At 44.7% G+C, this 21,643-nt stretch overlaps 1 protein-coding gene and 1 long non-coding RNA gene across 2 annotated transcripts in view; one reads left to right on the top strand and one right to left on the bottom strand.

Moving 5' to 3' along the window:
- Positions 1-12,642: 12,642 nt before the first annotated feature.
- LOC124965275 (uncharacterized) lies at positions 12,643-19,576 on the bottom strand. Its single transcript, XR_007105147.1, has 3 exons — positions 19,242-19,576; positions 18,113-18,186; positions 12,643-16,441 (listed from the first exon to the last, which is right to left on the bottom strand). It is a non-coding gene; the product is annotated as an uncharacterized LOC124965275 (long non-coding RNA).
- Positions 19,556-21,643, top strand: part of Ippk (inositol-pentakisphosphate 2-kinase) — a 51,668-nt gene continuing 49,580 nt past the window's right edge. The window contains exon 1 of the mRNA XM_047526105.1: positions 19,556-19,999. Within this exon, the coding sequence (XP_047382061.1) occupies positions 19,919-19,999 (81 nt within the window). The 5' untranslated portion in view covers positions 19,556-19,918. The remainder of the gene's footprint in view (positions 20,000-21,643) is intronic.

Raw genomic sequence — 21,643 nt, 5'->3', positions numbered from 1 at the left:
CCTACAGCTGTGCCAACCAGTAACTGGTGCAGTCTAACTGCTGGATAGATAAATAGAAAGCCTCATTTTCCAAGGACCAATTTGCCTGTTTGTTTTACCCAATATATGTATCTAACTTTGAACAAAAAATTATAGTCTGAAGAGACAAAACAAACATCAGAGCCAGACTTAGATAGGGAAGAGGTAGATGACGTGCAAAAACAGATGGGTGAGATGTGTAAGCAGTAGGTGGAAATTCCAAGAAAGAATCAAGGGGAAATGAGGGAAATCAAAAACACTCTCATGAGCTGGCATAGTGGCACACGCCTGTAATCCCAGTGACTCAGGAGGCTGAGGCAGGAGGATCCCAAGTTCAAAGCCATCTTCTGCAACTTAGTGAGGCCCTAAGCAACTTAGCAAGACCCTGGGGACTTGCTAAGGACTGGGGATGTGGCTCAGTGGTTAAGCACCCCTGGGTTCAGTCCCTGGTACAAACCAACCAAAACCTTACTCTAACAGAAATTAGTAATGAGGGACTCCTTAGTGCACTGGGCAAAGCTAAGGAGAAAGAGTCAAGTGAGTTTGAAGATATGCTAATGGAAACTTCTGAAACTGAAAAGCAATGAAAAAAAGGAATGAATAAAGTGGAATAGAATAGCCAAGAACTTTGATGCAGCTATGAAGGGCATAGCACACAAGTAATGGGAATGTTGGAAGGAGAAGTTAAAAAAGAATTAGATATTTGAACTAACAAGTAGGGATCGGTCAAAATTGATGACAGGCTTCTAAAGAAATTGCATAGGACACCAAGGAGGATAAATGCCAAAAATTAAAAAAAAAAAAATCTACACCTAGGCATATAATTTTCAAACTGCAGAAAACCAAAGATGAGAAAACTTTAAAACAAACCAGAGAGGGAAAACACCTTATCTACAGAGGACACAGATGAGAGTTGCATCAGACTTCTCTGTAGGAACCATGCAAACAAGAAATAGAGCAAAAAGTTTAAAGTTTTCAAATGAAGAAAAACAAACTGCTGATCTAGAATCTTGCCTCCATTGGAATAAGCCTTTACAAGTGAAAGACGTTCACAGATAAAAAGAAATTTAGGGAATTTGTCTCCCGTAGGCATGCCTTGCAGGAAATGTTGAAAGATCTTCAGAGAGAAGAGCAATCAAACAGGCCTGCCAGGTGTGGTGGCGCATGCCAGTTATCTTAGTGGTCAGGAGGCTGAGGCAGGAGGATCGCAGGCTTGAAGCCAGCCTCAGCAACTTAGTAAGGCTGCAAGCAACCTAGCAAGACCCTGTCTCAAAAAAATAAAAGGGCTGGGGATGTGATTCAGTAGTTAAGTGCCCTTGGGTTCAATCCATGGTCCCCAAAAAAAGATACAGGACTAAAACGTGGTTCTACATGAAGGGAAGCATTTATAGCAAATAAGTGAATAAAGGAATAAATGAAAGTGAAATGAAAATCTTTTCTTACTCTTAGTGAATCTAAGATCGCTCAAAATAATAATAGCAGTAATGTTTTTGGTAATATAGGTCATGCATAAGTGAATGATAGCAATGTTAAGAGTAGCGGGAGTGAGAAATGATTATGTTATATTGTGATACTTGCCCTGCCTGGGAAGTGATAGTGTTATTTAAAAGTAGACTTGGATTAGTTGTAAATGTATATTGGGAACTCAAAGGCAAACACTAATTTTAAAAAAAGTACACTTGGTATACAAATAAAGAAAAGGAATTGAAATCATAAAATGTTCAGTCAAAAGCAGAGGGCAGGGCTGGGGTTGTAGCACAGTGCTGGATGCTTGCCTAGCATGTGTGAGGTACTGGGTTCAACCCTCAGCACCACATATGGATAAATGAAAATAAAAGTCCATCGACATCTAAAAATTTTTTAGAAAAAGGCAAAGAGGCGAAACGAGTGCAGCACACAAAGAAACAAAGAATGAGGACAACAAAACAGTTAAAATAAGTAGATCTTCATCTAGCAATATCAGTAATCACTTTAAATGAGAATGGTTTAAATACACCAATTAAAAGACTGTCAGAGTAAATTAAAAACAAGCCCCAATGGTATGTTGTCATAAGGAACTACCTTAAATGTAGAGATACAAATAGATTAAAAGTAACAGGGTGTGCTCCCCCGCCCACCATTAGGAAGCTGTTATTTAAAACAGAACATGCAATGGCGAGGGACAAGGATGTGGAGAAAGTGGAATCTTCGGACACTGGTAGTGGAAATGTTAGATGGTGCCTCTGTGCTGGAAAACAATTTGGCAACTCCTCTGAAAGGAAAAAGAGTTACCATATGACCCAGGATCTTCATTTGTGGGTGTACACCTCAAGGAATTGAAAGCAGGGTCTCAAGCTGATCTTTCTAGACCAATGTCCACCAACAGACAGACAAAAACGTGGTATGTACATACAGTCAAATACTATTCAGCCTTAAAAAGGCATGAGTTCTAACACACGCTATAGCATGGGTAAACCTTGAAGACATTTTGCTAAATGAAATATACCAGATAAAAAAGGTCAACTATTTTATGATTCAGCTTATATGTGAAACTAGTATAGGGAAATTCTTAGAAAAAGGAAGTAGAATAGAGATTACTGGGGCGGTGGGGAGGGAGGAAAGGATTACTGCTCAGTGGGTACAGGGTTTCTGTTCAGGAAAATGCAAAAGTTCTAGAAATCGATGGTAGTGATGCTTGTACGACACTGTGAATGTACTTAAGAGCACTGAATTATATACTTAAAAATTGTTAGAATGGTAAAGATTATGTTATATATATTACCACATGTAGACATGGGATGCAGAAAGATATACCTTGCTAACACTAATCAAAAGAAAAAAAAAAGGGTGTCCATTTTAATTCCAGACACATCATCCTACAGAACAAAGAAAAATTTCAGAAATAATAGGATTCTAGTTCTCTAAAGACATACCATTCCTTAGTACCAAGTACCAAAATATGAGAGGCAAAAATGAATAAGAGCTGGGTTGGGGTGGTAGCTCAGTGGTGGAGCACTAACCTAGTGTGTGTGAGGCACTGAGTTCAATCTTCAGCACCACATATAAATAATTAAATAAATAAAGGTATTGTGTCCATCTACAACTAAAAAATAACTAATAGATCTGTAAGGAAATTAGATGAATTGGCTATTATGGTTGGAGACTTCAACCACCCCTCTACTATAACGGACACGGTACAACTGTAGAGTCATGGTTCTCCAGGGAAACAGAACCAATAACTGTGGAGGTGGGGCTGGGCGTTTAAGGAATTGGCTCATGATTATGGAGGCTGACAAGTTCCAATCTGCACAGTGTGTCAGCAGGCTACGACCCATGGGCTATACAAGTCTCTAGTCTGCACTGCTGCATTCCCTCTTGCTCTGAGGGGTCGGTCTTTTGTTCTACTCATGCTTTCAACTGATTGAATGAGGGCCCAACCAACTTCTTCTCAAGTGAAACATGGATATTCATTCAAAGACTTGTATTGAAATGTGACATGACATTATTATTCCTAATAGCGAACAATGAGAAATCCAACTGCTGTCAACTGATGGATGTGTAAACACAATATGGTATGTCCATATGATGGATACTAGTTGGTTAAAAACCTCACAAAGCTATAGCATATATGCAATGAAAAACAAATAACAACAAAGCAAGCATTGAAACTGTCTACCTAGGCCCGAATCTCCTCAGCTCCTCCCAGCCAACCCCTGAATTTTGGCTCCTGCCCCCAGTTTAGTGGCCTCCATCTTGGTCTCCAAAGCAGTGGCTCCAAGAAGGAAGGCAGCCACTAGTTGCAGCTTCTCCAAATGCAGCCTCATGCTCTTCCAAATCAAGGTCATTGTCCTTTTTCTGATCCAGAGCTACTTTAGAGGAGGAGACTGGGGGAGCAGGCTTCCTCTTGTCCCAGTTGTACTGCAGTACTGGTCCTGTCACCCAGATATCACTCCTTTAACCTTAAGGTTGAGACATAACACCTCCACTTCTGCCAGTTGGGATGTTTTAGTTACCAGTAACGGAAATCCTGCTTCAGTGAAAAAAATCTATGTATGGATTTGAATCTTCAGAAGGTAGTCCCGCCTCCAAGAGCAGCTTGTTCAGGGTTAGGGCTTGCTGTGATTTGATAAGTGTCCCCCAAAGGCCCACGTGTTAAAGGCTTGGTCCCCAGGGTGACCCTTTGGGAAATGGGCGGAGTCTTTGGGAGCTGGGGTCCTGTTGAGAGGTCGTTAGGTCATTGGATGTGTGTGCTCAAAGGTATTGTGTGACCCCAACCCTTTCCTCCTCCTTTGCTCCTGACTGATGAGGTGAATGGTTCTTCTTTGCCACGGGCTTTTCCACAATGTGCTGCCACACCACAGGCCAAAAGCAAAGGAGATCAACTGGTCATGGACTGGAACCTCCAAAACTGAGCCAAAATAAACCTTTTGAAACTATCTCAGGTATTTTGTTACGGTAATAGAATGCTAACGCATGACCCTACTGCTGCTCCGTTCTCTGCCTTCTCTCCACATAGCTTCACGCTGAAGATGGCAAAGTTGCAAATTGGCTTCCGGAGCTACCCTGGCCTCACATGGCACATTATCCAGGAAGACAACTCCTTTCTCTCCATCCATAGCACACAATTCTGACCTGACTCATGGACTTTCTCAGGTTGCTTGTCTTAACAGGATCAGGGAATGCCGTGTGTAGAGTGGCCCATGGTTGGGGAGAGGGAGGACCCTGATTTGGTGGAGGCTAATGGGAGTCCTCACAGGAGCTGGGATGGAATCATTTCTTCCAAATGCCAGGAATGCTAGTGATGGCGGGGGGTGTAGGCACCACGTCCCTTCCATCAACCCTGCAAGCCTCCAGGTAACCTGGGATTGCAGGCCGAAGGCTGAAAGGTCCTCACCAACCCTCTGGTTTTAGATAGGTGAGTTTCATCCTCAGAGTATCCTTTCTCTAGGTGTTTTCTGCAGCCCATGTGGAAGGAGCTAACGACAACAGCTTTCCCAAGTGCCCTAATCCTGTAGGTATCAGGTACATGGACCACATCCCAGTCAACGACGGGCAATAGTTTGGCAAGGAGACTGAGATTCTGATTCCTCCTAACTCCTCTGAGCTCAGTATTCTCCTCTGAAAAATGGAGACACCATGTGCGTCTGCAGCATAAGAGGCACAGACCCTTCAGGCCAGGCTGCCTAGCTTAGGGCCTCTACAGTCATTTACCTGTCTGTGAGAATGTGAGCAGATGACTCAGTGTATCTTTCTTGGTTTCCTTACCTACAAATGGTCCCTACCTCATAGGGTTGGATAAGAACTAAATAATTAGTGTAGGCAACTTGCTTCTAACTTGCTTCTGCCTGGGGCTGGGGTTGTAGCTCAGTGGTAGAGTGCTTGCCTAGCATATGTTAAGGCACTGAGTTCTATTCTTGGCACCACATACAAATAAATAAAGGTCCACCAACAACTAAATTTTTTTTTTTTTTTTTTAAGAAGCACCTGCATGGGTATTCAACATGCAAATCACCTGTTCCACTGCTGCAGTTCTTAAAGTGGGGTGCTCAGTAGCACCACCTGGGAGAATGTTAAAAATGCACATTCTCAGTCCCTAGATCTGGTCCCAAGCAACCACACATCTGTCTTCTGTTGGAGAATGGAATTTTGCTCGTGTTTCTTTTGTTCTGCATAGTGATTCAGAGTTGAGCCTGTGCTCTAAAATGCCCTTATCAGGGATCTGTGCTCTACCCATTTTCTTGTACCTGGAGGTCTTCCTTGCTACCTTTCCTTTGAATTGCTACAGAATGTGTCCCCCGTCCTGCAACATGGGATGACCTGTCCCCAGCTGATCACTTGGTGGTGGTTTCCAGTTGGCCCATAGAAAGCCCTACAGGGCCTCCTCTGATGTGTACCTTGGTATGTGTGTCTGTAGGTGCAGTGGGCTTAACTTTGGTGTCACAACTCTGGTGTAAGAAAGTCCTAATCCTGCTGTACTGTGATTGGATGCTTATCTGTTCCCTGTCTCTATACCCTGGGATGGAAGAAAATTCAGTCCCTTCCTTGCAAGGGTGGCCAGCCCAGGGGACTTACTCAAGGGGTCTCTGTTGCCCATTGGATTGGTGACACTTCACTCTTGGTCAGGGTCCTGGCTAGCACTGGTTTTTCTTCCTTGGGGGACTGTGTGGTCACATCAAAATGTACATTAAATCCTATCATTCCTGGCCCCACCCCCATCATAGCTCCTGGTCATCCCCACTCCAAGATAATAGGCATCATCTAACTGCCCTGGGCCTCAAACAAGAGAACTGTACTTTCCTTCCTGGGCATGTGTGTACACTGGTGTTCCCTCTGGGGACATGTGGGACTGTTCAAAGACATTTTTGGTTGCATAACTGTGGTGGGGTGCTAACAGGTAAATATCAAGGATGCTGCTCACCATTTGTATTTTTCAGGGTTCTCCAGAGAAAGAAAATCAATAGTCTTTGTCCATGTGTCTCTCTGGATTTATTATCAGAGTTGGCTCACACAATCTGAGTATGACAAGTTCCAGAATCTGCAGGGTGAGTCAGCAGCCAGGAAGCCCAGGGAAGCTGGCGGTGTATCCCAGTCCAAAGACTGGCAGATTGGAGACTCAGTAAGAGCCAATGTTTCAGTTCAAGTCCAAAGGCAAGAAAAAGGCATGTCCCAGTTTGAAGGCTGGAGGCAGGAGTTATTCCCTACTCAGGAGAAGGCCAGCCTTTCTGTTGCATTTGGGCTTCAAAAAGGTGGCTTTAGCCCCTCCAAATTAGGGAAGGTCATTAGTTTTACTCATTGGTGTGGGCTGAATGTGTGTGGCCCCCCTATTCATATGCTGAAATCCTAATCCCCAAGATGATGGTATTAGGAGGTGGGAATGTGGGCAGGTGATTAGGTCATGGGGCAGGAACCTCATGAATGGGATTAGTGCCCTTATAAAAGGGTCAAGGGAGCTTGTTCACCCCTTCTACTAAGTGAGGACACATGGAAGGTGCTGTCTGTCAGGAATGGGCCCTCACCAGTCTGCCAGTTCCTTAATCTTGAACTTTAGCCTCCAGGACTATGCGAAATAAATTTCTGTTGTTCATAAATCACCAGCTTTGTGGTTACACCAACACAAATGAATAAGATAACCATTCTGCCAAGTCAAACACCAATTTTATCCAGAAACACTTTCACAGGCACACATAGAATAATGGTTGATCAGATGCCTGGGTACCCCATAGCCCAGTCAGGTGGACACATTAAATTAACCATCACACCACAACCCAGAACAACCTTCCACAGTTCTCTAGCCCAAATGTCAGAAGGACTGAGACAGAAACCCAAGTAGAGCTGTGTTTATCTTGATCCAAAGGCATATCTAGGACAAAGTCCTAGGACAGGGCTTTTGCATAACTTTTATCTTTTTGCGTGGCTGGGGATTAAACCCAGGGCCTTGCACATACAAGGTGAATGCTACCACTGAGTAACATCCCCTGCCTCTGCATAATTTATATTTTAATAGATGTTGCCAAATTGTCCCCCAGAAGCATTATGCCTGGTGAGAGAACACTTTATAGTGTAGAAGAGTGTGTACTGTTTTCTCATGGCTCCATTAGCACTTGTATTATGAGGTGTTTATGCTTGAACATTTTTTTCTCATCAGAAAGCTATTGAACCAAGCCTTTGGTCAGTGAATCCAGGGACTCTGTAGCCTTCTACGATTGACTATTTTCTAATTATTTTTATAATACAATTTTCTGGCTGCTGGTGTGGTGAAGCAGGTTGATGTTCCTGAGAACTGTGAGTCATTTATGCATGTAACGGCTTAGCATAAGTGACTTGGCTGGGTCTATAAATTGCTAACCTGAGGTGGGTCCCCTTGAGAGACGCCAAGGGCAGAGAATCCATCCTGCGTTGGCCATGGGGGCCAGGGGAGGAAATCCTTTTCCTGGAGCAGGGGGTCATAAGAGGGATAGGGACCCAGGTTCCAGGCATCCTCATGGGAGTACACTGGGCAGGGAGGTCCCCTGGGAGCAGCCCTACTCCAGGCACCCCTTTCCTGTCTTCTGTGTAGCCCCACCTCTGGCTTCTATCTTCAGGGACTCTTGTTTCTCCCTCTCGGTCCTGCAAACAGGGGCATCTTCCTGGAGCCAAGGGGAATGAATTGGGAAAATTCTAGTTCCCGGGCAGCATTGTCAGCTTGTTGGCTCCACTTTTGCCTGAAACATTGTGGGATACTTCCATGACATTGGCGTAGGCTGGCACCCGCCTGTTTATTCTTCCACCTTTGGGTACCTCCCAGCTGCTTCCTGGCAGGCTTGCCCTATTGCCTGGAAACCACACCAGGGTAGCCTGGAGGCTTCAGGGTGCTGGCATTCGCCCTGCACATATGGGTGGTGGCACATTCCTGCAGTTTCTCTTAGGCCCCAAGATGGCTGTGAATCCCACTGGCCAAGCCTGCCGTGCACCATAATCTAGCTTTTAGTCATTGTTACCCAAAGCACTTGTATAACACAGTGACTCGAGGGAGTTCATGTCTGCCTGGGACCCCCTCATTACTGTTCCCATCAATCCTCCTGAAAGCTCTTGTGGGCACCCCCTCACCCACCTCTGCAGGCAGCTGGCCTGCATTTGCCTGCCTCTCCCACAGGTTCCTGGCCAGGTTTCATGGTGCTTCCTGCTGTCTTCTCCAGTACCGTGGAGTTGTGCTCTGTATCACCCCTTCCTGTACCACCAAGCCATATACAAGGGCTGGGACACCCTATTTTACCAAGTCTTGGCCTGTGACTGTTCTCTGCCTTTAAAGTGGGTCCCAGTCTGAACTCATTAGTGGCACCCTGTGGCCAATTTCAAGCCCATTAAACTCCAGGCTTGCTGTAATGTCTCCTGATCCTTCTCTCAGGCACCACGTAGGGAATGAAAAGGAAAGAGTGCCCTGCCTGGCTCACGTGAGATAGATTCCACTGTATCTAAGCCAAGGAAATAACGCCATGATGTCTGAGGCCTCCCCTCCCATCCCAAGGTGCATGGCTACAGACGTGCAGTTTCTCCCAGAAATGGTCTCCTTCTCTTTCAAAGTCCAGTCCAGTCCCTAACACATACCTCCTACTGTACCTGGCCTTGCCTGATAGACTTTCATGCCATGAATTCTCCCTCCTTGTCACTTGCTGTTTACGGAAACTGAGCACAAGCACTTCTTTGAAGTTCCATGGACAACTCTCCAGCCAGGGCTTGGAGGACTGTGTAGACACACTTGTCCATACTCTAGCATCAGTAAAGCACTGGGGCATACACATGTGCCCCCAAGGCAAGAGTTACTTTTTTTTTTTCCCCTCGGTACCAGGGGTTGAACCGAGGGGCACTTAACCATTGAGCCATATCCCCAGCCCCATTTATTTTTTGAGATAGGGTCTTGCTAAGTCACTTAGGGTCTAAGTTGCTGAGGCTGGCTTTGAACTTGTGATCCTCCTGCCTCAACCTCCCCAGCCGCTGGGTTAACGGGAATGCACACAGTGCCTGGTACCTGGTACCTCATTCATTTTTGATATATGAGAAGTAAAGTGTTACAAATGCCACTGAGTTCCCTGTGTATTCCCCAGTCTCACCCCTTGTACAACCTGTCCTGAAGCCAGCGTTTATCAGTGGGCCATGTATTGTTATTTTTTGGCTGTGTGCCCACAGACATGATAAATGGTGAGTTGCAGGGTTCTACATATATGAATGAGATCACATTACACATACCCTTCTGGAATTTTTTTCCCCTCAGCTTTAGATTTCTGATTCATCACATTGAGAAATAAGGACTAAGTGCATTTATTTTAACTGTTGTATGATTTTTTTTTGGTGAATTCACTGTAATGCAACTCATTGGTTTCTCCTGCTGATGGACATTTAGGTTGTTTGGAACCTTTTTTATTAGGAGAGTACTGCTGTTCGTGTTTCCTTCCACACATGTGGAAGGAGGCTCGTTAGGGCACATGCCAGGAGGGAGATGTCCTACCACCTGGCAGCTTCAGGTTACTACATTGTCAAATCAGTCTTCATGTCCTGTACAGCCCTACCTGAAGAGATCCTGTTACCTATTTCCTCTTTGGGCTGGGTCGTAGTCAGATATTGTAATTTTTGCCAGTTTGACAGGAATGGGATAGTATTTCTGATATATGAGTGTGTCTTTTAGTATTGGTGGATTTTAATTTGCATTTGCCTGGTTGCTAGGGCAGATCAGCATCATTTCATATTTTTGTTGACCATTTTGGCTTCCCCCTTTGTGAATTTCTTGCTTCAACTTTATGACTTTCCTCTTGAGCTCAATATCTACCTTATTTGTAGGAGTTTTTATATATTTTGTACTTAAAACATTAATTTTTTTCCAGCTGGGTACAGTATTGCCACCTGTCATTCCAGTGATTTGGGAGGCTGGGGCAGAGGGATCACAACTTAGTGAGGCCCTGTCTCAAAATAAAATACAAAAAATGGGGTTGGAGGTAGTTCAGTGATAAAATGCTTGCCTAGCTTGCCCAAGGCCCTGGGTTTAATCCCAACACCTCGAAAATAAATAAATGAAGACAAAAACGACAAGGATGAGACTTTATAAAAAGATAAGAATAACAAGGGCTGGGGATGCAGCTCAGTGGTAGAGTGCCCCAGGTACAATCCCTAGCACCAAAAAAATTTTTTATTCATTTTGTTTATTTATAGACGTTATTTTTAGAGCAGTTTAAGGCTCACAGAGAATACAAGTGGAAAAGTACATAAAGTCTTCACCCAACCCCCTGCCCACTGTCAACATACCCCACCAGGGCTGGGGATATAGCTCAGTTGGTAGAGTGCTTGCCTCCCAAGAACAAGGCCTTGGATTCAATCCCCAGCACCGTGAAAAAACAAAAAACAAAAACCCACCAAAGGGTACATTTGTTACAACTGATGAACCTACATTGACATGTCATTACCATTCATTGCATTAAGGTTCATTCTTGGGGTTGTACATTCTATAGGCTTGGAAAAATGTATAATGGTATATATCCACTATATCCACCATTATAGTATCATATGGAGAAGTTTTATCTCCCCTCAATCCCTGGCAACCACTGATCTTTTTTACTGTCTCCATAATTTTGCCTTTTTCATGTCACATGATTGGAATTACACAATATGTAGCCTTTTTCTTACTGGCTTCTTTCCCTTGGCAATAAGCATTTAAGATTCCTCTGTTTTCTCATGGCTTGGTAGCCCAGTTCTTTACAGCACTGAATAATATTCCACTGCATGCCTATACCAGTTTATATATCCACTTATCTACTGAAGGACCTCCAGATTGCTTCCAAGTTATGAATAAAGCTGCTGTCAATAGATGTATGCAGGTTTTTGAGTGAACATAGGTTTTCAGCTCAATTGGATAAACACCAAGGCTCGATCATATAGTAAGACCACATTTACCTTTATAAGTACAAAACTTCTAAACTGGCCAAACCATTTTGCATTCCTATCTCATCAGTCATGATTGAGAGATCCTATTGCTCCACATCTTCCAGAGCACTAGGTATTGTTAGCGCTTTTGGTTTTGTCTTCTGGTGTGTAGTGCGTCGTTACTGTTTAAATTTGCAATTCCCTAATGATGTGAAAAACTGGCTTATCTGCCAATTGTGTATTTTCTTTGGTGATATGTTTATGAGATCTTTTGCCATTTTTAAATTTTCCCATTGTTAGAAGAATTCTTTGTAGATTCTGGATGGCAGTCCTTTATCAGAATGTCTTTTACAAATATTTCCTTCTACTGATTGACCTTCTCATTCTCTTGACAGCATCTCTTGCATAGCAGATTTTAATTTTAATAAAGTCTGTCTTTTCAATTATTTCTATCATAGGTTGCGCCTTTGGCATTTTATTTTGAAAATCATTTGCCAATCCTAAGTTCACCAACATGCTCTCGTTACTTTCTGAATTTTTTGGTTTTGGTTTTACATTTAGGTTTGTGATCTATTTTGAAGTTTATTTTTGTGAAGAGATAAGGTCTGTATCAGATTTTTAAAAACATTTTGATGTAGATACCCAGTTGTTCCAACATCATTCATTGAAAAGGTGGGTATTCCCTTTGCTTACATCTTCTGAAACAGAATGTAAAGAATTGGAATAATCTCTTCCTCAAATGTTTGGTACAATTCATCAGTAAACTCATCTAAGCCTGCTGCTCTGTTTTAGGTTACTAGTTACTGATTCACTTCCTTTGATAATTCTTTCCTTCCATGTTTAAGTTTTGGCAGATTGTTTTTCAGGGGATTGTCCATTTCTTCTAGAATAGCAAGTTTGTGGGCACACAATTGTTTATAATATTCCCTTATTAACCTTTTAATGTCCCCTCTTTCATTTCTAATGTTGTTATGGGGCGCAACTTAAGAACAGACTGACCACCACTGAGAAGTCCAAATTTGAGAGTCTTTATTAAGCCAGCCGGCTGACTGTCTCACACAATGGCCCAAAAATGGCTATTGGGAAAACAGCTCTGACCATAGGGTTGCCAGGGGTTCTTATTCCAAAAAAATCACATCAATCATAAGTGTCTGTTGCTCTGATTTGAAATTACAAACTAACATCATGAGATCTGCAATCATTAGCAGAGGGGGAAGTGGGTCAAAATGACCTTACTTAGGTACAAACTAAAAGAATGGTTACTAACATCCACACAATCATTGTTGACATCACTGTTCACATGGTGCATTGTTTAGAAGAAATAGGAATCAAAAGAGAACAATTTTTCATCACAAAAGAATTGTCATTTTGTATTGCCAAACATGTCACGCTAAATAACTGATGATGAGTACAGAGGTGGGGTGTTCCCATGGGAGAAGCTCATTTCCTACATAACATGGGGTCTCAGAGCAAAATGGAGTCTGTTTAGTCATTGCCTACATAGCCTGGCCTGTAACATTTCCATAAGTCAAATCTACCAGCCCATCTCAGTGTGTTCTCTCAATCTTATCATTCAAACGTTGTCTTTTCTTTTTCTTATTATGACTGGTTAGAGGCTTAATGATTTTATTCATGTTTTCAAAGAATCAACTTTTGATTTCACTGATATTTCTCTTGATCTCCTAGGAATTTCCAATGTCACTGATTTCTTCTGGAATTTTAATACTTATTTTCTTCTACTTACTTTAGATTACTCTGTAAATTCTTAGTTCCCTAAGTGAAAATTTATTGATTTTAGAACTTTCTTCCTAATGAGACAGAATAGGAGACCCTTTTTCTTTTTCCTTTAAAAGCTATGGCTAACAAATAAATGCTGGATTGAGTTTACTGGAGGATACTAACTTACTATTGAAGTTTTTCTAGAGAATTGAGTGATATGTAACATATAAAGTTCTTTGCAACCAGATCATATATACACACACACATATATATATAATTCAACATGTCTACCTATCTATATATTTTGCAGTACTGGGCACTGAACTCAGGGGTGCTTCAGTACTGAGCTATATCCCCAGCCCTTTTAAGTTTTTGAGACAGGGTCTTGCTAAACTGCTCAGGCTGGTTTTGAACTTTGATCCTCCTGATTTGCTGGGATTACAGGTGTGTGCCACCATGTCTGGTCAAAGATACTTATACATTTCACATTTCTTCATTTTAAACAGTTGAAGCTGTCAGGAGTTGGTGGGAGCAGGTATCAGTGGCCCAGATCCTTAACTGATAGCTATCAAGCAACTCACTCATCCCTATTGTTCTATTACAGCTGCTGCTGTCATTAGTCAGGGACCCAGGCATGTTTCTAAGAGCAGAGGAGGCCTCTACTCAAACCTTCCAGGTGTCTTATCATGTCAGAAAAAAATTTAAAGGCACACAATACAGTTCAGTGGTAGAGTGATTGCCTAGTATGTACAAGGCCTGAGTTTGATCCCCAATGCTTAAAAAAAAAAAATTTGTCGGCTTTTGACAGTTTGATAATAATGTGTCTCAGTGTGGGTCTCTGATTTTGTCCAATTTGGAGTTCTTTGAGCTTTTGGATATTTATATTCATGTTTTCAATCAAGTCTGTGAATATTTTTGGCAACACCAGTTGTTTCTGGAACAAGTGCATGGCTGTCTACCATGAGATTGTAGGGTCAGGGACGAGTAGTTATTGTCAAGTCAAGGCCTAATATTAACCAAAATTAACTTCCATTTATCATCTACACCTGCCAGTGGAATTTCCAAACCTTCAGTATCAGAGTTCCAGCAGACTCTGCCAGTACAATTGTCTAGGTAGGGAGATGGATTCCTGGTGCTTCCTAATCTAACACCTTCCCAGAATCCTTTCTCCTTTGCAAACAAAACAAAACCTTTAAACTTAAATGCAAAAACAAAAACAAAAGTTCTATATGCTAATGGGACACTCCTTTACTTTGGAAGGATAATTTTGCTGCATACAGGTTTAAGACAGAAGAGGAAGGGCCTGATCTCCTACCCAAAAAGTGTTTTCCTTTTTTTTTTTTCTTTGAGTTTTTTTGGTGTGTATATAATTTTTGCAGAGAGCTGAGGTCACCTGGCACCAGGAGGAGGTGCCATTGTGCATGGCCATTCAACTGACAGCTACCACTGCTGTCCCAGCATACAGCCAAGTGGCCACACCAGTCCTGCATGATGAGTAAGTAGGAAAGGAACTGGCCAGATCTGCTGCTCCCTTGATGGTGTGGCTGTCGTTGCAGCAATTGCTATTTCAGCCATGGTTACTCCACTGCTCACACTAAGCGCTGAGAGCTGATAACACTAAAGGGAACTGCACTTTGCCTTTCATAATTTCTATCCAAACTGAGCAAAAAGAATCCTCAGCTGATTGGTAACATCATTAGCAGTCACTAAGGGACTCTCCTTTTAGAGGGCCGTGAAGAAGAGGCCCAACAATAGTGGTGATTGGCATGTCTTGTGGATAAGTGGTTGCCTGAATCTTTGCTTCAGTGTTAGCCGTGAATGGTGGGTTCCATCTGGCTCCCCTGACTATATAGCTTTTTCCACCCAAAAAACAGCACGCCCCTTGTTTGTGTCCTCTATTCTTTCATCACCTTTTCTTCCTCTCATTTCTATATTGCTCACCATTTGTTTCAGTTTGTAATCTGTATTGCACAGCAGACATCCAAAGAGATTCCCATCTAAATTTGGAGGGAGGTATTTAGATGAAATTGTAATGAAAACCTGATTACATGGGATTGAGAAATGAGCAGATAGCAAAGACAATTTTAGGTAACAGTTTTAGGCTATTTGTTCTAGAAATTTTGAGGTAAGAAAATAACTAGAGACAGATAATAGCTTAGAGGATTTTCAGAATAACAGAAATTTCAGCCTTTTTGGAGGAAGACTGCAAGGGCAGTTGAGAGGGAGAGAATACCCCAAAGGATGGAATAATTGTTTTTAATACAAAGCACAGAGTTAGACAAGATCTGAGAAGGGGCTCTGAGCACTGTGCCGCTGTTGTAGAGTCCATTTAAGGAAGGCACCAGTGACCAGTGTTCAGGGAGAGAAGCTGACAAGTCCAGCAGTCTCCAATCACACAGGTGGCATCTCAACCTTCAAAGAGTGCAGTGGGCCAGTTGTCCACAGAGAATGTAGGAGCAGAGGGGAATGGAGCCAGTTTTGAAGAAGAGCTCATAAAAAATGATGAAAGCTAATGAGGGAGAAGGTAGAGAGAGATAAGGTGGGTGGGAATGCTCAGGGAGAGAGCTGTGAGACCCAACAGCAAGTCAGGTTGCCAGTGGGCGTGAGTAAAGGCTGAAGACAAAAGCACGTGAGGACAGGAGCTGAGCAGGAGAAGCAGATGCACATGTTTCCTGAGAGTGTTTTCAGACAAGTAAAAGAAAGGATGTGAAAGGACATCTGAAGGTTACAGGGAGCCATTGATAGTTTCAGAAAGTATCCATAGCCTGTGGCCATAGGGTTGTGAGCATGGGCTGCTGGGTAGAATGTGTGGATTTGGTATAGTCTGTCTATGCAAATATGGCTGTACGTCATGGACAGTGAATGTGGGGGACAGGATGAGAATGGATTGCACACAAGAGCACCAATGAATCAGCCACACAATTCACAGATGGCAGCTGAAAGAATGGCAGATGGGGAATGTATGACTGTACTTCACTACGCAGTAGAGCAGGAAAACAAGGAAAAATGATTAGCTGGGCACAGGAGAGAGGACAGGTGGTCTGCTGGGCAAGAAAAATGAAAAAAGAGCAGAGGATAGAGCCAAGCAGTGAAAAGGGGGGATGGTGGGAAGATCAAGGTGGGCATTGCACCAAAGAAGTACATAAAGGACCAAGAAGGAAGAGAACATGGAGAGCACTACTAACCTTAGTTCTCATGTTTTTAACCTTTTGGTAGTTTGTGTCTTCCAGGTTATAGCAGTTCATGTCAAACTGAACGTTATGCATGTTTTCCCTTTCGGGGAAGAATCAGGTCCTTGTAGGTCATGGGAAGTCAGTGGGACCCAAAGGGTCAATGCCTATTGTCAGTAGGAAATAGTTAATAGAAGATAGAGACCCTCATACATGACAGCAGTGGTGCACACCTGTAACCCCAGCAACTCAGGAGCCTGAGGCAGGAGGATTACAAGTTAAAGGCCAACCTTGGCAAAAAAAAAAAAAAAGGCTTGGGGATATAACTCAGTGGTAAAGCACTCCAGTACTGGGGGTGTGGGTGAGAGATTAAAGAGGATAAAATCTCTTAGGGGGAAATGAGACAGAATACAAAGGGCCTGACCCAACCCAAAAGGTGTTTTCTGCTTTCCTCCTTTGTTTTCAAAGGTGGTTTTTGCAGTTGGCCAAAGCAACCTGGGATCAACAAGAGCAGGCACCATGGTACCTGGCCATTTGGCAGTCACCACTGCTGCCCCTGGGTGCAGCCACGTGGCCTCACAAGCTCTGTGGACAAGGTGTAGGTAGGATAGGGACTGGGGTCTGGGCACCACTGCTGCCACCTTTGCAGCTCCTCTGCCCACTGTGGCTTTGTTTCCATGGCAACCCACTGCTTAGCACCTGCTGCTCTGGAGGTCATTGCTCTGGCTGTCGTCACTCCAGAAGCCTTGGTCCAGCCTCTGTGGCTGTCATCATAGCCATGGCAACTGCCACTTCAGCAGCAGCCAGTCTAGATGCCCACATGGCACACAGCTGCCATCTTCCCTTTGAACTTGTTGGGGATTTCCTTTCCCCATGAAAGCTGAGTACAAATGGACCTCACACACGTGTAGATAACCATGGTTAGCAATATGGTGAGTATTCTGTGGCCACCAGTTGACTCTGTGCCTACATGAGCCACCCTTTTGCCTATATAGGCTGCATTCCTCTCCTCAGGGTGCCAGTCTGGTGGCTATAATTCTGAGAGTAGAGTGCCAGCATGGTCAGGTTCTGATGAGGGCTGCCTTCTGGCTAGGTACTAATCTCCTCACAGGGGTTCCACCTTCATGACCTCACAAAGGGTCCATCTCCAAATACCTGCTCATTGTTTGTGCTTCTGCATATGAATTTCTGGGGGACCAAAAATTCAGTTCATATATTTATGTAGGAATCCTATTTAATAAGACATTCAGTCTTTACTTCCAATTTTCACAAACTACCTGAGGAGGTGATCCAGTCCATCTAGTATACCCTTGTTCCTGGTTTAGATTTATAGGTTGGGAGTAAAAAGAACCCAGCTTACACTGTCTTAAGCAAAAGATGGAATTCATTGGCTTAGAAACTTTAAAAGCAACCTAGCCAACAGAGTACTTGCTATTTTCCAGCTGTTTCCTGTTGATCCACCTATGCTGCCTGTGTCACTGCTGGCAGAGCAAGTTAATGAGGCTCTTCTGTCAACCAGCTGAATGTGCTTCTCCCCCTCAGGTCAGTGTAAGCCACAGAAACAAGCTTCACAGGATCCTGTGTATCACCTTCCTATACCTCTCGAACCAACCCCTTTTATGTAATTTCCAAGGAATGTAATTCCTGGTTGCCCATGTCAAGGTTGAAAGCCAAGCCTTGTGAGTAGGAATTGAGCCCATGTAAGTCAGACTACATAACTGACTGAATACAGGAAAGGTGCTTCCCCCACAAGGCCTATGGTGGTGTTATGAAGAGGAGTGGGTGTGGAGCCAAGGCATAAAAAAACAACTGATGTCCCCCATCCCTCCAGCTGATACCTTGCTCATCTTCCTTTCCTTCCCTTCTTCCAGATGTTGCCAACTCTAACCAGTGTCAGTGATAAACACTCCTCCTTGGGGGAAAAAAAAATCAAGATGTAGAATATTTCCAGCACCACAGAGGTTTCCTCAAGAAAATATTTTAATACTTATTATGATATTGATTCCTCCAGTTCACAGGGAACTGAGAAACTCTATTGTCATGTTTAAGGTCCCCTGGCCTTGCAAGGTCAGGACTTGGTGAACCTTAATATCTTCTCACTGACCTATGCTTGCTCCCTCCACCCCTTTGGGGTCTGTTTACCTCCAGGAATGGCTGTTACTACCATTTCTCAACCTTTCCTGGGGTGGATTCTAAAAAATCCTCCCACCTGGCCTCCCCTTTAACCCAGGCTAGGGGGAAAAAAAAAGATGCTCAAAGCTGTCAGATCATTTTCCTGATCTAGCTTCATTTCACAGGTGCCCAGAGAGGCTCTCAGTAAGTGCTTGTCAAGATTAGGTATGAAGGTCCTTCCTTTATGAACCACATATCTGCATTAGGCTCAATTTTCTTCATACATATCAATCAAAGCAACATTCAGTATTGCAGCAAACCTAAAGCAGAAGCAGATCTGAGAAACCAGTTACTATCCATTAAGCTTTAAAAAGGGTTGTGATGTAAAACGCCATCACTATTTTTTTGGAGATTAAATACAGCTATTAAATATATGTAATATGTTTTAAAATTTAAAAATACTGCTGAACATTTGAGGTGGGTAGGTGCTTTACCACTTATTACTTTCCCCCTTTTTTATTTTGAGACAGGGACTCATTAAGTTGCAGAGGCTCTCCTCGAACCTGGGATCCTCCTGCCTCTACCCTCCCAAGTCAACGGGACTACAGGCGTGCGCGACCACGCCGGGCAAACTTTTTCTTTTAATTTAAAATATAATATCGAAAGATCTAACCCGTATCAGCAAAAGCCTTTGGTCCCTCAATCATTGCTAGGAGCATCAGGTGGTCCTGAGACTGAGGACGTGTAACCCTCACAGCAGCTCTACAAGGCGGTGCCACTGTCTCCTCCACCCCAGTGAATAAAACGAGGGCAGCTTTCCACCGCCTCTCACTCAACCGAAGTCTCGCGCTCTACCTGCGTCCCTGGAGGTCCGCGAGCAAAAGCGCCACCAGGGAATGGGGGTGTCTCTCGCTCGGCTGGGTCACGTTTTCCCGCGTGGAAAGCGAGGTCGACAGTGATTTTACCTCACGGGACCAATGGATGGTTCGGCGTCTGGGTAGTCCCGTGAGGGTGCGATGAGTCATATTCCATTCTACAGAAGCGAAAGACGAGGCTCAGAAAAGCCAAGCAACTTGCTGGGGTCCCACCATCAAGCGGTTCCGAGCCCCGGTATGCCCAACGTTAGGACAAGACACTCCCGAGAGGTCCCGGGCGCCGTGCAGCCGCCGGTCATAGCAGCCAGTCTCACATCCGGCGTCCTGGCCGGAAACATCCCTTCCGGTTCCCAAGACCGCGCTTCGGAAGTGAGTCACTCTGCCAATACCTAAGATGGCCGTTGGTTGATCCGCCGCCGCGGTCAAAGAGGTGAAGTGGGCGGGAACCCGGAAGTTGCCCGGCTCGGTCATGGCAGCCCCCGGGGGCGTGGCTTTCCGGCGGCCCGCGCCTACGAGTAGCCGCGACAGAGTAGAGCGCAGGCGGCGGCTGACAGGCGCTCCTCCCTAGACGGCGGTCACTGGGGCCCGGCGAGGTGGGTGGCCCCCAGGTCGCGTCCTCACGTCCCGGACTGCGAGGCTTCAGGGCCGCGCCGGGGCATGGAAGAAGGGAAGATGGACGAGAATGAATGGGGGTACCACGGCGAAGGGAACAAGAGCCTGGTGGTGGCCCACGCGCAGGTGAGTGGCGGTCGGACGGCGCGGTTCAGGGCCTTACCCCCGCGGCCCGGGTCTTCGGGGGCTCCCCATATCCGCTAGTGTCTCCCCAGTTTGGGTCCCTCATCCCTCTAGCAATCCTCAGCTCGTTGCCGCGTACCCGCCGTCGCCCCTCCCTAGTTCGGTCCGCAGTCACCTCCGAGACTCCCCATCTCGGTCCCTCATTCCTCCGGACTCCCGACCCCGCTCCGTCCCGAGTCCTGCCCCAGTACCACTACCGCTGTTGGGTCCCCGTCCCTTTCGGTATGCCCTCTCCCCTCGGTCCTCGTACCTTCAATATCTCCTTGCCCCCTCCTTGCCCCCAGCGTGGGTTCTTAGACCTTCCCCACCACGCCGGGTCGCTGCCGAGAGGCCTCGTGCAGTGCAGCCTCCGCCCGGGTGCTGGCCTCGCCCGATTTGCTAGACTGCCGTGGGGCGTAGGCCGAGCCGGGACCGGGACCGGGGGAAGTGTCTGGGATGCTGTCGTTCAGGCATGTAGGGAATTCAGCCTTGTGAAACGACGGTACTGCCGTTCTCCCTGCTGCTGTTAATAACGGGGGTACTGCCTACAGGTTCGCCTCCAGAATCTTTTAGAATTTAGTTTTCCTTATTGCAGTGAGTTTCAGAACCTTCAGTGAAAACTTTCAAGGAGGTGAATACAGGAAGAGAATCATATGGATGTGTGACCCAGAATTCTTTGACATCTTGTTTGGTACAACCTGGCAGGGATGTGGTGGGTAGGAGGGAGAGAGATGTCATGTGGGGAGGGTTTAGAGCTTGGAACATAGAAGCACAGGGAGCTGGTACTCTTCCCAGTTCTGCCACTGTATGGTGGAGGCTCAGTGCCTGCATTTGTAAAGTGGAGCTAGGAATAGGAATTTTCTTTTTGGCTTTTCGGGAAAGATTGGTTGAGCAGGAACCAGACAAGTTAACGCCTTGCAAGTGAAACCTATCATCCCCATGGAGAGTCGAAGCAAGCAGAACACAGAGTGGTTAAGGTCCTGCCCTATTACAGCAGTTGTTCAGGGATGTGCAGGTTCTGGAGTAGGTGCTCTGGCCCATGAGTCTATCCTTGTGTTTTGTCATCCATTAGCATAATTGGGGAATTAAAGAACTGAGACCACAGGTTTCTACTCATAACCTTTAGGTGAATTAATAATGGACAAGCCTAATCTGAAGCCTCCCCTTCTAATGGACAACTTAGATATATTAAGTTTCAAAAGTAGTGGTGGTTGAAGGAGCAAGTTCCAGACATGGAGCAAAAGGACACCCAGGATTAGAAGAACAGAGGCTTCTGTGCAGTCACCTCTGACCCTTGGAACCCCTCTCCACTGTCCTCCAACAGGCACATGTCCACCTCCCTTGGCCTAAGTGGGCATTTCAAGGTAGCCCAGCTCCTGCCTTTTTGCACAACTTTGATCATTCTGGTTGTGTTTCTTTTTAGTTTTACCTTTTTAAATTTACCTTTAGCCATAGACTGCCCTGGACCCACTGCTGTTTAAGCTTTTATTAATTTATCATCATCATCATTATTTAATCATCATCATTTTGCAGTGCTGGAGTTAGAACCAGGGCTTTGAGCATACTCGGCAAATGCTTAATCACTGAGCTGCACCTACCCTTGAATTT

This window comes from Sciurus carolinensis, chromosome 15, assembly GCF_902686445.1.
Source record: "Sciurus carolinensis chromosome 15, mSciCar1.2, whole genome shotgun sequence".
NCBI classification, from domain to species: Eukaryota; Metazoa; Chordata; class Mammalia; order Rodentia; family Sciuridae; genus Sciurus; species Sciurus carolinensis.
Note: the sequence above shows the minus strand (reverse complement) of the source record. Positions and strands in the feature narration are given on the sequence as shown.